The 16,499-nt window shown below is 43.3% G+C and overlaps 1 protein-coding gene across 2 annotated transcripts in view; it reads left to right on the top strand.

Moving 5' to 3' along the window:
• The window catches only part of nup210 (nucleoporin 210), a 35,035-nt gene extending 20,312 nt beyond the window's left edge, over positions 1–14,723 (top strand). Inside the window, exons 28-40 of one of the 2 annotated variants that reach the window (XM_015968171.3) lie at positions 283–441; positions 749–840; positions 4,940–5,114; positions 5,500–5,675; positions 9,576–9,796; positions 10,000–10,136; positions 10,350–10,464; positions 11,070–11,219; positions 12,250–12,500; positions 12,577–12,781; positions 13,050–13,172; positions 13,852–13,929; positions 14,425–14,723. In XM_015968171.3, the coding sequence (XP_015823657.3) occupies positions 283–441; positions 749–840; positions 4,940–5,114; positions 5,500–5,675; positions 9,576–9,796; positions 10,000–10,136; positions 10,350–10,464; positions 11,070–11,219; positions 12,250–12,500; positions 12,577–12,781; positions 13,050–13,172; positions 13,852–13,929; positions 14,425–14,528 (1,986 nt within the window). In that variant the 3' untranslated portion in view covers positions 14,529–14,723. The remainder of the gene's footprint in view (positions 1–282; positions 442–748; positions 841–4,939; positions 5,115–5,499; positions 5,676–9,575; positions 9,797–9,999; positions 10,137–10,349; positions 10,465–11,069; positions 11,220–12,249; positions 12,501–12,576; positions 12,782–13,049; positions 13,173–13,851; positions 13,930–14,424) is intronic. The other variant, XM_015968172.3, reaches the window with a different exon arrangement.
• Positions 14,724–16,499: the final 1,776 nt, after the last annotated feature.

The raw sequence follows: 16,499 nt of genomic DNA on the forward strand, positions 1-16,499 counted from the left end.
ACAGATAAACATGTGAATATGTTTTAACTACAGTTTACGGGGTAGTCTCAATCATAACGATAATAATCTAAACTCAACTTTGGTCCAACATGTTGCAGCCTAATGCATTTCTATGAATTTATGTTTGTATCTGAGTCAATTTCTTGTTTTAAAAGGAGTTTGGGGCTTGTTAGGTACCATGTTGTCTCCCATAGTCTGTTTCTGCTGAGTCATCGTTTAGCGCTGCTGTCTCATCCCTTTTATTTGATGTGCTGATGCTATAATGGTCTTGGTCCTATGCAGGCCAACATTAACCTTCAACCAGAGCACAAGTTTGGCATGAGAGTGACGGGAAAGATGAGGGGTCGGACCGGGCTGAAGGTGCTTCTCAGGGTGACTGACCCAACGGCGCAGCAGCTTAAAGGGAGTCTAAGGGAACTCAGTGATGAGATCCAGATCCAGGTACAGCGCTACAGTTAATCACCGAAAGGGAGAGGGAAAAACCTGCTTTTTAATAATCAAAATCTCTTCTTCTGAAGTACTTCTCTTATCCTGATGATGTCTCCCTGCTGCTTCTTCATTATAGCTGCTGTTGTAGATGGCAGATGACTGAGAAATGTTGTTAAATTAGTGGAGCGATCACACAGCAGATTAGCTGCAGTAGATCTGCCTCAAACTGTATTAAACTGACATGTCACAAGAGCACCAACATCAAAGAACAATTCAAATCCTTCAGTAATTTGAGTTTCAACGCACTGCTTTTATGAAGGTCTACGACAAGCTGCACATGCTAAATCCTCAAGTAGAAGCAGAAGAGTTACTGATGGCTCCAAACTCAGCCCTCAAACTACAAACTAACAGGTGAGTGGGACCAGCCAGTAGGTTTTGATTCTCTACATATAAAAACTCCTGTTTTCTTTCTTTCTTTTTTTTTCTTTTTTTTTTTTTGATTAAATCTATTTGGAATGAACATATATCAATAAACAAGACCAGATGTAAATGACATAGGAACATGGTCATTCCAGTTTTTTCCCCCTCCCCAATTGAATCCAGGATGAGTAGTGGACGGTAAGAGCATCCCATCCGTCACAGAGGAGTGTCTACAAGTAGAGTCCCTTAATGTCTAAACAACTGAAAAGAGACTGTGCTCGCGAGGAGAATCTGTAATAGTTAAAGGGTTAAACACATTTATATGGAACAGTAAACCTAACCAGGAACTGAGGGGTTGCCTGTGCTGCTAACAAAAAAAAGAAATGAAATTGCTAGGTTACAAAAAGTTGATTAACATTTGAGTCACATAAAGTCCGCTCTTGAGGGGGAAATGAATAAGATCCACTTGCTCCAGATTTCATAGAATTTGGTCTTCCGGTTATTTAACAAATATGTCAGTTTTTCCATCCTAAATATCTCTAAAATGATCCCATACCAATCATCCAGTGTGGGGAGGACAGGGCTCAGCCATCTTCTCGTTATTGTTTTCTTACATGCCACCAACAAGAGTAATTGCACCAACTTAATCTCACTCCCACATTTCAGAAAGGGGACAAGCCCCATGTATAAAACCTTAAAGTCCAAGGGGATTTGAATGTTCACAACTGTATTTAACGAGGTCTGGACTCCCGTCTAAAATTCCTTTAACCAGGGACAGTCCCAAAAAATATGCAAATGATTAGCAGCAGTAGCGCCGCATTGTCTCCAGCACGGCGTATGGGTGCCTTGATATCTTTGCTGATATGACGTTTTGAAATATCTTATAATATTCTTCCAGCCATGTTCCCTCCAGCTCTCTGAGCTGGACGTTGACCACTGGAAAGACCAAATTTTGCTCCACTCTAAGGAAATATCAGATCCCAATTCCCTCACCCATTTGTCCTTGATATGAAAAGTGTTTGCCTCACCGGCACTAGAGATGGTTTTGTATAGTTTTGAGATCGATTTAGTTGGTGTCATATGGGCCATTCCCATCTGTACCGGGTCGGCCCGGGCCGGGTAGCCCCGGTCGGCCCCAGCCTGGCCCGGTTGATTCCACACATCCTTGCCTTCAGCCCATGTGGGCCGATTCTACCCACCAATCAGAGGCTTGCTCTAATGGAAGGTGTGAATTTGCTGTCAGCAGTGGGTGTGTTGGCCCTGGTCGGCCTGAAGCAGACCCCCTCGAGAAGAGGGCTGAGAATGGGCCTTGGTTGGCCCGGAAAAATACCAGGCCACCCAGATATGTAAACAACCTACGCTACCCGGCCCGGGCCGACCCGGTACAGATGGGAATGGCCCAATAGTTAAAGCACATTTCAAGATGAGGGAAAAATGTGACTCAGCATCTGTAAAATCAGTCAATTTGCACTCATGAATGATATATGATCTCAACTGTAAATATCTGTGAAAGTCACAATGTGTCAATGCATGTTTGTTTCGTAAGTTCTCAAAGCTGATAACAGTGTTTCTATGGGTAAGAGAAAGAAATGTGAGATCATAATTCATCCATGATTTAAATAAGAGTCTTGTCTATTTGGAGCGAAATCTGAATCAAAGGCAAACCACCTAAAAATTCTTAACATTTTCTGTAGCCCACAAATGTTGATTACCCCCTGCCAGGCTTGAAGGGTGTGGGCCAGCCAGGGGTTGCCCAGCCCTTCCAGCCGGCACATTAGACCCTTGTCTGCAATAGCAGCCTGCAGGGGAAGCAGACTGACAAGTTAGACTCCAGTTCCTTCCACCTAGCCACGTATGATTTGTCACACCAGAATAGAAGGGGGGTTATCTGAGCTGCGTAGTAATAGTTCCTGAGGCAGGGGAGACCCAGTCCTCCCTTTTCCTTGGAAAGCTGGAGGGTGGTGTACTTAATCCTTGGCTTTCGGCCTTGCCAGATAAATCTTGATATCCATTTAACCCACTCAATGAACTGGTGGTCACTCATATCTACTGGCAAATTTCTGAAGAGTTAGAGCAGCCTGGGGAGCACATTCATCTTGATTGCTGTTGCCCTGGAACTGAGACTCAGGAAAGGGACCAGATTCCATCTGTGCAGATCAGCTTATATACCCGCAGATATTGACTCATTGTTTGCCTGGAAGAGCCCAGAAAGGTCCGCTGTTAGGTATATTCCTAGGTACTTAATTTTCTCATTATCCCAGTTGAGCTTGAATTTCCTACGTAGGGCAATGGAGGCTGAATAATTCAGCGTTGTCACCTGTGTTTTGGAGATGTTAATCTTATAGCCAGATAGCATTCCAAAATTAGTGAGAGTAGACATCAATTCACTAAATGACCTCTCTGGATCCTCCAGGCAGACCATTACATTATCAGCAAACATTACTACTTTATGCTCCACTCCTGACAGAGTAACACCTTTAATGTTATAATTTTGCCTAATTGATTGACCCAAAACCTCTATAAATAGGTCGAAAAGAAGTGGCGAGATTGTGCACCCCTGCCTACAAACCCGCTGCAGAACAATAGGCTTAGACAAATCACCTTTCACCTTTATACGAGCTGACGGCCGATCATAAAGAGCTTGGATTACTCTAATAAACCCATCTTGAAAACCAAACTTCCCCAGGACCTTGCACAAAAATACCCATCTGACAGAGTCAAAGGCTTTCTCCGCGTCTAGACTACCTATGATTGATTGGGTTTTGTTTTGTTGTAATTGAGTAGAGATGTATAGGATTCTTCTAATATTGTCAGTTGTTTGTCTATGGCAAATAAAACCAGTTTGATCTAGGTTAATGAGGTCAGGTAACAGCTTTTCCAGCTTACGGGGAAGAATGGCAGTAAACAATTTGCAGTCCAGGTTGAGGACGCTGATTGGACAGTAGCTCCCACATTCTTGCCTATCTTTTCCCTCTTTTGGGATAATAGAAATAGTTGCTTCCCTCCAAGATGGTGGGATTACTCCCTCCTGTAGGGTGCAATTAAATGACTTAAGAAGTATGGGGACTAATTCTGCCCTCAAACAGTGATACCAATGAGAACTGAAACCATCCGGGCCCACTGCCTTTCCTGGTTTTAGTCTGGAGATAGCTGTATTAATTTCCCTTGCCGAAATGGGGTGACGTAAATACTCATTTTGGGGACCCAGGAGTGCAGGTAGTTCTAAAGAACTAAGAAAGGCGTCAGTACTACTCTCCTCTGTTAGCCTGGCAAGCCAGACTAAATAAATGCATTCTTTGCAAAGCAAGAATTTGGTCTAGTTCACTAGGCTACTCCTCTGTCGCAGTAGGTTGTGAATACAATTCCCTAAAGTAAATTTCAAAACATTGGTGGATGTTTTCTAATTTTGTTAACAGATTAGTAGTTTTGGGATCTTTGATTTGGTAGATCGCATTTTCCTCCCTTTGCGTAATTTATAAGCCAGGTATTTTACAGATTTCCCTCCTAACTCGTAATATTACTGCCTCAAAAAGATTATTGTTTTGGGCCTCTTGTGTATAAATAAATATCATTTATTTCACCCTGTAAATGCCTGATTTCCTGCTTCGTAGTAGGAGTTGGGGAGTCAACATCTGCCTGCTGTTTCAACTTTAAATTCACCTGTAAATCGTCTAATTTCTGCCCTTTGATCCTCTTAAAGTGGGAGGCGATAGAAGTTAATTTACTTCTTATTACCGCTTTGAGCGTGTCCCATAGAATAGTTGGGGATACCTCTCCCGTGTCATTAGTTTCCAAAAAATCTTTAATGTCCTCCTTTATTTTGGAAACTACAGTTGAATCATTAAATAGGTGTGAATTAATTTTCCACAGAGCGGTACGCTTTTTCGAAGCCACCAGTAGAGATAAAGAGATAGAGCTATGATCAGATAAATCCCTTGTCAATATATCGCATTCCCTGACCCTAAATCTATCTGCATTGAACATAAAAAAATAATCCAGGCTTGCATATACTTTAAATGAGCCTGAGTAATGAGTAAAATCTTTAGTCGATGGGTGGCGATCAAAAACTCCTGTTTTCTTTGTCTAACAGGGATGGTGTAGGAGCTCTCTCCTATCGGATGCTTGATTGCCCCGATCATGTTGTCGTCGCTCAAGTTGACGATAAGGGCTTCCTGTCCTCTGGCTGTCATACTGGCATTTCTTCACTCCTGATCACCTCACAAGAGACTTTTGGCTTTAATCAAACCCTCATCCTCACTGTGAAGGTCAGTTCAGGAGCAACGTGTGCTTTTAGGAACAATGTATTTGCTATAAATCCATTTTTTGGCCTTTTGTCAAAGGCATTGATCAGATGGTGTCCAACAGTATGTCCACATGTGGAGCTGGGTTTCCACCTGGACACAGATGTTTTTGGTTAGAGTGATTACATCGTTTTAAAAGCTATTTAATAGATCAGTCTGTGGTCCACTGTCCTTTCAGAAATGAGCAGTTTTTAGATTACAAAACCATTTTAAGTGGTTTGTACGACAAAGTTTATATTTATTTCTGTTGCCCCCTTCAAGACGATCACACACATTTGTATAAATAATATTAACCATATTTCATCTGCAGTCACTGATTACAACACCAGTGCTTTGATTTATTTCTCAGGTGGTGCCCGTGTCCTACGTCCGCTTCAGTACCAGTCCTGTCCTCTACACCCACACCAGAGACGGCCTGAGGGCCTTTCCCCTGGGAGTCCTGCTCACCTTCACTGTTCACTTTCATGCTAGCTCAGGAGAAGTCCTTCACAGCTCCAATTCCCGCCTCACGTTTTCTACGAACAGGTCAGTCGCCTTGAGATGCGTCTAAATGAAACATGGTGGATTCTCAAGAGTGGGTTCATGGTGAAGGACGGTGGAGATGTGATCTTTTAGAGTCTTTAGCTCTGGTTACTTTTCAGATGACAGAAAATTCATTCATCTGAAATTAAATACAAAGAGATGCTGGACAGTTCAGTCTCATCTCTGAGATTCTCTCTCTCTCTCTCTCTCTCTCTCTCTCTCTCTCTCTCTCTCTCTCTCTCTCTCTCTCTCTCTCTCTCTCTCTCTCTCTCTCTCTCTCTCACACACACACACACATGCACACACACACACACGCACGCACACACACACACACACATACACACACGCACACACATGCGCATTGCCAGTGTGGAAGCTCGTTAAGTGGAGACCAACATTGACAGTTTGGCTGATTCTTTGATTACATCCTGTTTGTAATCATTTGACAGCCAGTGCAGCAGTTTCCTTTCAGTGTTTTAAGATATTCTGACTCTGGATCAATGCCTCGTTAGTGAAACACGGCTAAAACTATCCATTCAGCAGCTGTCAGATAGACACAAACCTGAACTTAATCATCTTCCCTGGTTGATAATCAGAACAGCCTCATGTAGCAGCATGGGGTGGTTTCAAAGACTTCTATTTGAATTCTATCTGATGGAGGGCTCTAGCTTCGTTGCACCGTTTGTGACAGCGGACATGGTAGGGTCGAGGAGGGGGGCGGGGCATGACGCGTAACTGGTAGAACAAATAAATAAGAGCTATCAGCCTTCCACAGGCAACACTCAATCATATAATTACTAATGTTTAAGATAATTGTCATAATTGTAAATAATTGCCAGAATTAAATCAGATGGATGAAAGCAGCAGAAACGTCATCCCACATGGTTTTGTTCCAGCATTTCTAAGAAGATTTAATGCAATTTTTCCCTCAAAATCTATTGATTTGACATATTTTGGGTTTTACAAACTCATGTTCGTGGTCTAGTTATGAGGTTTGGTACAGTTGGGGTTGGGGTTACACAATAAACTCAACACTACACCTCATTCATTTGTAACAATGAGCAAATAATTAATAACAGGTGAAAGCATCCCACGGTTTGACCATACGGCTGCTCGCTCTAGGGCTGCAACAACGAATCGATAAATTCGATGAAAATCGATTACTAAAAGCGTTGGCAACGAATTGCGTCATCGATTCGTTGTGTCGCACAACTCTTCCAAAAGCGCCCCCCCCCTTCCCGCCCACCGTTGCGCGCAGACAGATCAGCGCGAGGGAGAGCCAGCAGTTGTTTGGAAGAGGAACATGGCAGAAGCAGCGAGAGTCAAAAAAGTAAAAGCTTTTTAAGTTTGGGAGCATTTTCAGTTAAATCAGGCGAAGACATGCGTTACCTGCAACGTTTAGGTCAGACTTGCATGGGATGATGCAGCGTCTTAAACGCAAGCATGTCGGGATCATCAGCGGAGAGAACTCTGTGTCCGGGTAAATTAAAAACTTTTCAAAAGTGATTCATCCAAGTCCCGGATTATTACACAGGCTAGACATGCCCTAAGCTCGTAAAAAAAGAGTCTAAAGTCGTGAGCGCGACGCTTATTAAATGAGCGGGGGGACTCGCGCTGCTGCGAACCGGTTCCGCCCAAGGCCGGATTAACTGGGCAATTGCCCAGGGCCCACGAACTCTAAAGGGCCCAGGGCACGAGCACAATACTGTATCTATAATTTCCCACTTTATGAGGACTATGGTGACCGTACGTTCCGTTTTCCCCAGACTTGTCCACTTTTCACTCTCTGTCCGGCGCGTCCGGACTGCGGGTTCTTGTATTGATGAAAATGTCCGGCTTTTCATCCAGGAGCAGGGATCGAATTATGAGGGAGCTGTATATCCTACACATCCGGGGAGCCGGAAAAAAAGTTTTCTATATTATATCATTTTTGGACTCTTTTGAGCAGAGAGCGGCACAGCGCATTGTTACGCAGCGATCCAGGCAGCTGCTTCCAGCGCACGGTCCATTCGCAAAGTGGCGCAACCAAAAAACTATAATTAGCACACGATCGTTCATGTCTGCACATGTTGTCTATTTTCTGTCTTATTTGTGCCTGCAGCGCTCTGCTACTGCGGAGCTCATCACCTGTGCTGCAGTGATTTCACCTCACGCAGCATCGAAAACGCGCTCTGCGCTTTGTGGTCAGGAGATCCCTTTGATCTGCTCAGAAGTAACTGATGAGGTGAACAAGTAAGAATCCAGGCAGCAGTTTTTCTGGAGAATTAAGAGGAGATGCAGGAAGATGAGACAGACAGGACAGGAAAATAGTTCAATAAAAACAACAAAACAAAGTGTTGAAAAGTAAAATGTAGATAGATTTATCTCCACTACATGTTTTTACCTATAAAACAATAAGTTACACACATGTAATATTTATAAATTTGATACTATTCAGGTCACCTTCAACACTCAGTCACACACCCAGGGCCGTTTCAAGACATTTTGGGGGCCAAGGCAAAATGACCCCCCACCCCCCCACCCCACTGGGCTCCCCAGAAGCCTCTGTGTAATTCATACCCTCTCCAGTAGTGTTAGTTATACAGTGTTTATAAAAGCCCCTCAGACATTACTGACATGCTCTAATATTATCAGATGAAAAACTAAATTATCAGACATGCTGTCTCATCTGCTGCTTTTCTAAACTTGCAGAAAGTAACAAAACCATTTGAAAGCCACTATTTGTGGATTCTCTGAAAGTTTCCATGGAGTGTGGGACAACTTATTTTTTCAGTCATTTTTGGAAATAGTGATCAATTTTGATTAATTCACAGCCTATGTTTAATTACATTTAAAAATTAGTTGTTTGACATCCCCAGTTATAATAAATGTCTACAGATGAGATCAAACAAAACAGATGAGAATTGCCCTTAAGCTGTTTAATTGGACCAAGCATTTTAGGTCACAGATAGATGTAGCTTAGGGTCTCTGTCTATACACCTTATAAGACAATTTAGGTGATGGCATGTTGTTTTTCTGCTATTGAACTGTTTTCTAATAATGTTGTGTTAAATAAAGTGAAGGAAGGAGAGAAATAACGTTTCCCTAGCAGTTTTTAAAAATTTCCCCATGTAATCCGATTAATCGTGTCGAGACCCCATCCGATTAATCGATTATCCAAATAATCGTTTGTTGCAGCTCTAGCTCGCTCTTTAAGTTAATATCTGTTCATACTGACCACAGCAGCTGGGGGTCATTGTAGTGTGTGTAGTGGTAATCTCTGTGGGAGTTCACAAATGAAATCAGCCGGCCTGCCCCCACAACCCCAGCTCACCCCAGTGAGCGAGCTAAATGAACAGAGACGAGTGGAGCTGCTGTATGAATGAGGGACTCCATCACAATCAGCTGATGCTCTTAGATGATTCTCCAGTTGCTGAGACAGTTTTAAAAGGAAAAGTACCAAAATAAGCTGTGAAATCCTCCTAGTGTGGGAACTAAGATTACCGGCCTGTGATTAAATCCTTCTGGGTCTCTAAGGGAGCAATTGCACTTGACTGGTATCGGAGATTGGAACAGCTCGTCCTGTTTGTTTAGGATGGAGGCTTTTAGAGAAAAAGGAAAACGGTGAGTATTAAATGGTGTGTTGTACTTTTACAGATGAAATGGAGAATGTGACCAGAGCTATGCAGGGTTTACCTACAGTATCTGATTCCCTTTGGGGTTTTTGGTAATTGGACAGAGTGATGATGTGGAGCTGGGCTGCCGGTGCTGCTCTATGAGAGGCTTAACCCAACAGAACGGAGAAGGATCATAAATGAAGCTTAGCTGAAACCTCGTGTTGCTTTATGTAAAATAATCTGTTTTAGGATGCAGCAGCACCTATCCGTAGCCTCGGTGTGACCTGTGTGTTGTCCCCCCCCACAGAGACGACCTTGTGCAGGTAGGAGTCGGACCCACTAACCACACCCTAACAGTGAGGACCGTCAACGTGGGTCTCACTCTTCTAGCTGTGTGGGACGAGGAAAACATGGGCGTAGCGGACTATGTTCCAGTTCCTGTCCAGCACGCCATCAGTGTAGATGAGTCCAACAAGCTGCTGGTGGGAGATGTGGTCTGCTTTCATGTCCAGTTGACAAGTCCAGATGGTGAGTGTTCAGGAAGATCTTTTAACCTTTATGCTGGTGAGTGTGGTCATCTGTTATGTGCTCTGCTTTGTGGTGGGATCTCCATCTGGTTTGTTTTTCTACCTGCGTGTTTCTGGCCGGAGGCCCGTGAGTCTCTGTCCCATTTTCTCCTGAGCTTCTCCTTTACTTCCTAAAAGCTGCTGACGATAGTTCCTTCTCTGTAGGGGCTTACGGTGCATGGAGCTCCTCTGCTAGCGGTGTTCTTCAGGTGGATCCTAAAAGTGGTGCAGCCGTAGCCAGAGACTCTGGGACAGTTACTGTTTACTATGAAATACCTGGCCTTTTGAAAACGTACAGAGAGGTCAGTTATGGGCATGGGTGTTTCTCCATCTGCTGTGTGTCACTGACCAGCTAGGTGACATACCTGAATGCTTGTGTTCATGTTATCAAGCCTAATGTGCAAAACTGTATATATTTTTTTATTTATTTGTGTAAATTGTACATTTCTTTATTTGAAGTTGACCAGAGAGAGTTGTACTCCAATCCTTATAAAGTATTTTATGTGTATCTGAAGGTTGTTGTAGAAGCACCAACTAAGACTACAGCCATGGCTCAAGCTACGCCTGTCAGGGCTGGCAAAGAGACAAAGGTTCTACTTACGACCAGAGAAAGGGGAACCAACCTCATCGGTAAGGATTTCTATTAACCACTGTGCTCGAACAGGAAGTCCTGACTGCAGAAGATAATCATTATTTAAGGGAGTGGTTTAAGGTTGAGACTTTAGCTTAACACACTTGTTTTTCATCAATAACACCAACGTTCAGCAGCTTGAGGTGGAGATGAGCAAACGCCAGACTGACCCTCTGTAGATTTTACCTGAGCCTGCCTCCTCAGGTTTTAAATTAGTACAAAAATAAATGATAATTTTGACAAATTAAACTGAGATGATCTATTATAGGTTGTGAAAAACGGGCAACTTCCTAAAAAGTCTGCTGGTTGCCTGGCAACTGCTCAGAGCCAATAAACAGCAGCAGAACATCTCTTTTAATCTTCTTTATTGCATCTTAAACATCAAAGCTTATGAGAAAGCTTTAAAACGAGGACAGTCGAGCAGCCTTTCTGTGGTTTTAGTTTTATACAGAATTAGTTTCAATGGTAAATAATATCAAACGGCATTCATGTAAAACCTTTGTTCAGGTTTTTATTAATGATTCCCCAAACTGATGATTAAATACAGTAGGTGGATATTTATTTGTTTGTATGTGTCACTAATGTGCTTCTGATGGATCCACAGGAACCTGCTCCTCCACGCAGATAGATGCTATTTCACAGCTGCAGCCAGAAACATCTGTAAGCTGTCCTCTGAGCTTCACTAATGGGGACGCTGTGGACTTCTCTGCTAATGATGTCTTCAGAACACACGTCAGCTTTGACTCCAGCACTGGTGAGACTAATCTGAAGGAGTCATGGCCACCCGCTCGCTATAAAACCAACAATATTCGGATGCCTCTGATCATAGTTACATGCATAGATATTGCATAAACCCCCCATGTGTCCTTTACTTTTTTATTTCACCTTTAGGTGAAACGTAAGGATCGGCACCAGTGGGTGGGGTCGGGGGGGGGCAGCATACTGCCTACCAAACAGAATTTAGCAGAGTTCAAACATATTTCTCCGTTTTCTCAACTCAGTTATTCGTTGTTAAACTTTCACATTTTCTTACCGTTGTGCAGAATAGAAGTGCATTTAAATCTACTGTGGACACAGTTAATGTAGGCGCGTTGCATGGGGGGGGGGGGGGGGGGGGGCATTTACAAGAGTCTAATCAATCCCTGCGTGACCCAAGGAAGGAGTTTAGCTGGGACCTTTAACTCATTCACTGCCGTTGACGACTAAAGTCATCATTTGCATTTTTTTACTGTGTGGGCGTCGGAACGAGCCCCCGCACCGTGAGAACAAACATCCCAGCTCTAAAGCCGATCGTCATCTGCATACGTCACACGTCACACGATCAGGAAGCAGAACATCCATGTGTTAGGAGATCGTTTTGGCCGCTGCTGTAAAACAAAAGTGAGGCGCGAACCGGAAAAGCTTCTGCCGATCACAATTCAACAACGGGTTATGAAAGAACGGATAACGCTCGAAACGCGCGGATTCTTCCTGATGTAAGAGGTGAGTCTCCGCTTTGTTTTGGTTGTTTTGGTTGTTTTGGCGTCTACATCATCCTAGAGCGCAACATTCTTTGGCTCTTAAAAAAAACTGTAAAAAAGCTGAAAACCGCTGGCAGCGAATGAGTTAAAGGTGTCCAGCTATGGACCAATGATGTCTGGGACCTCCCCCGGCCCTTTATCTCTGTTGGGATCCAGATGTGTGTGAACCTAAAAACCCATTGGACTGAACCACCTCTGTGACCGCACCGTGTTGGTGGGAAACCTTGAATCATCCATTCTGACATCATCCTTTTACACCCCCAGGCTTCTACACCTGCTCCATAACCCTGCAGCCTATGACTGATCTACAGACCCGTTTGCTCAGCACGTCCATGACCAACCTGCTGGTGAAGGCCAGCCTAGAAGGCAGTTCCTTCTCTGGAGAACAAGTCGGCAGCAGGCTGCCTGTAGAACTGGGCCTGTACTCGGACCAGACCGAGCTGCTGCTGTCCAGCCTCCACCCATCTGCTGAGTTCCTGGTTTACGGCCCCATGGCCATCCTCTCTAACATGGAGGTGAGGCATAGAAGGGGTTCTTCAGCAGAAGAAAGGCCTTGACGCATCGGCGATAAACACTGTTTGATGTTCTCAGGTGGTGTCCAGTTCCCCCAGCATCACTGTGGAAGAAAGGGAGGTCCACCAAGGTTTCCCCAGTTTCTCCAAGTACTCTGTTCATGCTGTGGACCTTCAGTCAGCAGCTTTAGCTTCTGTTATTATCAGCAGTGCATCCTCTGGCCAGAACCTCATCATCCCAGTCACTGTTGTTCATGCAGCTGACCTCAGCACTGCTAAGAAAGGTCAGAAATTCCTTCAATGCCAATTTCTTGTCACATTCCTCACACCTTCCTTTGCATTGCTAAAAGTTTTAACGCATCCGTGTTTTCTTCAGCTGAACAAAACCTTATAAGGCTGCTAAAAGATCAGTGGAAACTTTCTGCTGGAGGCAGGAACTCAGACATTAATCAGATATCAACATGATCATCCCTCCCTGGGATACATAACTGATGTGTGGCGTGTTATCAAAGAGGTTTAGGATGTCCGTCTGTCTTGTTGTGATGCTCCCAGCAGCTTCTGCTTCAGCCGGTGTCATGGAGGGAGGGACGTCCCTGCACAGCTTCATTAACTCCTACCAGACCATGTTCTGCACCTTATTTGCCCTGCTGGCTGGAACAGCTATCGTCATTATAGGTGGGTCACCTCGTGTAAAGAACAAGTGTGTGTGTGTGTGTGTGTGTGTGCCACATTTGATGGTTTAAAATTGATCAAATTTAAATCCCAAGTTTAAAAAATAACTTTTTGTGTTTCTATGTTTTCTGTGTTCTAAAAAACATTTTAATCGGGCCTTCATCGAGTGTGTTGAGAGCTTTAGATTTATTGTCATGAATGTGTGACCTTTTTGTGGTTAAACATTTTACGGGTGCATCGTGGGTCTGTCACATCGCTGTGAGTCATCATATCGCTATACTAGTGCAGTTCTAACTGCAACGAGCTAATACAGCGGAGTAGCTGGCTGGGGTGCCTGTTGATATAACTGTAGGTGTAAGTAGCATAACTTCTGAGTTAGACAGTTGCTAAATGGAAAGGAAAGCAGCTAAAGCCGTGTTTCTTCATGCCAAGGTTCAAACATGGAGCAGGGTAGTGCTGTTGTAGCTGCAGAAGTAAACATGTGATAAGTAGCTTAGATGAAACATGCAAATGAGTGAGATTAGTGTGATCGGCTCCCAGCTGCACCTGTAAGGAACACTACGACAGCTGGAGTTCTTCTGTTTTCTCTATATTCTGAAATATCAAATGTACTGAAGTTAGGACTAAAGGACTCCTGTTTTTACAGCTTAAGATACTTGAGTCATTTCATTTCCCCCTGCAGTTCTCCACTCCATGTTCTCACCAAAGGAACAAAGCTATCACCCTGCATTCATCCAGAGGACACCACCACCTGTCACAGGTAGGACCACTCTGCTGTGGCACTTTATAACCACTAAGCCGCGTTTTCAGCTGACCTCTGTGTTTTTGTTCAGCCTTGAAGGCTGCGTGATTCCACTCAGTCAGGACCAAAGGACTAAACCAATAAAATTATAGAAACAACTCACATTTGTTTCCAAACTACGATCCCTGCTGCAGCAACGGCCTTTCAGTTATTTAAAGTTTGTTTTGTATTGACTGGTTGCATTAAAAGGTTTACGTTCACAATCCACGAAGGTTATAATCATTTAGACCTGTTATTAATTAATTTAAATTATAAGTTTTCAACAGACTTTTAAAAACAAGAAGTGAGTTCTTAGAGCGCTTCGTCTTTGACATTTTTAGTCCCTGGGTTAGCGGTTCAGCTGACTGCTTCTCTCTATCTGCTGACACGTCACAGAAGGAAACAGAGATGAGGGTTTTTATTTATCTAAGTTTGCCTCATTTACTGGTGATTTAATATCTGACACGGTTTCAGGTTTCGACTCGCCTGTGGTGAATTCCTACAGCCGTGTGCTGCCCAGGGCCAGTCCTAACAGCAGCCCCAGGCCACGCCTCTACTCTCCAGACTATAAGTCCTGATGAGCCTCTGCTGGGGTTCAGGAAGACCACACCTCTGGCCGTTAAGGCTCAAAGAGTGTGTCGCTGTCCCTCAGGAGGACAGGAGACGTCGGGCAGGACCGAAGGTCTGCTTGCGCTCACATGCTGGTACAGAAATGCAAAGGCTTCATTTTTGTCTCTCACTGACGATCAGTTAAGAATGAAAATGTCAGATCATTCTGGGGCTTTTTAAATCCCCTGTGTTTCTGTGTGAAAGTGTTGTGTGTAAATACTGATTACATGCTTGTGTTTTTGTTCTAAACCACTCCGTAATGACTGAAATGTTGTGAAAAAAGCTTGAAAATCAAACCATTAGCGAGTGCTTAAAATAACTTTCCTTTGTGAATCTTTTGAATCTTCTCGTGCGCTACTTACCATGTTTGACATGTGAAAGTCAGAAACTCAGGACAAACCATGTTGCTTTTGAGCAGGAAACAAATTAAGTTTATATTTCTGGGCATAAAATAAGTTTTTTGTTGTAGCATTTAGAGTTTGAAAAGAAGCCGTCCAACGAGTCTGTCCTCACAGGTTTCACTCCCTCAAACGTTCCATTTCCTAGCCAACCGAGGAAAGGGAAATGGGTCCTAATAGGTATACCTCTCTGACACGTTGCAGCTCTGGTTCGATTCATCAATGTGAACCCGTTCTGAGCCATTGTTGAGTTTTATCTACTGTCATTTGAGTTCTCAGACGTGAAAATGTGATTCTCTGTTCTTTCTCGGCCAACAGGAGCAGCTGTAGCATCAAAGTGGGACTTTGTTTTTAAAGGACATATTTTTGTATTTGGTGGAAAAACCTGTTGACAGATCTGTTTTTATGTTGTCTTTATTGTTACTCATGTTTATGCCTTAAGATCACTCATGCAAAGCTTTCAGGAGAAGAGCCAGTGTGGGTGTGTGTGTGCGCGCGTGTGTGTGTGTGTTTGCATACAGTTGCTAATTAAAGTTTTTACACTTTGTCAGCTGTGCCTTTTCTTTATTTTCCTGACGGAAAGTAAACAAGCCTTTTCATCCACACTGGATTAGATCAAAATATTGTCGTTTTAATCATTGAGCTACAGATGAACTCAAAACCATTTTTTTTTTCACTCCAGCTGTGACTAATTTAATGCATCAATGCTATTTTGTCTTTAAAATATGAAGATTTATTCCTGTTTTTTATATTAATATTTTAAGAACTGGGAATATTTCATTTAGAAAAATTTAATGAATTGTGATCCTAATAATCAAACTAATGTACCATGATTTAATATTAGAAAGCAATCACGATCTCCAGTTAAAGAGCATGAGAAGAATAAGGCCTCAGTCTACAAAAGATGTTAACATGATAGCGTACTACTCTAATAGGACTATATTTCTAGAGCTGGCTTCATGTCCGATTCAACAAGGTCTGGTCCATTCTGACATGGTGGCATCAGTTACATCCAAGATGAGAACCTTCCCGTTTCACCACATCTCAAATGTTCTGGACTGGTCTGAGGCTGTTGGGGCCCAGTGAACTCATGGTTGTGTTCCAGAAACCAGAGATGATCTGAGCTGTGTGGCATGGTGCATTATCCTGCTAGAAGGGGCCATCAGAAGATGGGTCTGTGTGGTCATGAGGGGATGCACTCCCACCAGCTTGGCCAGCACTGACGGACACTTTCAAAGTTCTATCTTCTGTTTGAACTTGACCACATCCACATGCATGAAGCATCTGCTGTGTGATTGGCTCTAGTTAAAAGGCAGTTAAATGAGTACCTGATGAAGTGGTCAGTGATGGTATAGCTAAAAGTCCCTGCATGTAAAGATATGTTCTAATTGTTTTATCTGCTCAGAAGCCCAGTTCCATGGGTACATTTCAAAGTAAAACACTGAGGTTTCTCAAAGCCCATCGTGTTTTATTTCAAGTCTGTAATGCTTAATATTTATTTAGCAGAAGGCTTTTGTGGTCACGTTGGCCCTCAAACTAATC

Source organism: Nothobranchius furzeri, chromosome 15 (genome assembly GCF_043380555.1).
Source record: "Nothobranchius furzeri strain GRZ-AD chromosome 15, NfurGRZ-RIMD1, whole genome shotgun sequence".
In the NCBI taxonomy this organism is placed as follows: domain Eukaryota; kingdom Metazoa; phylum Chordata; class Actinopteri; order Cyprinodontiformes; family Nothobranchiidae; genus Nothobranchius; species Nothobranchius furzeri.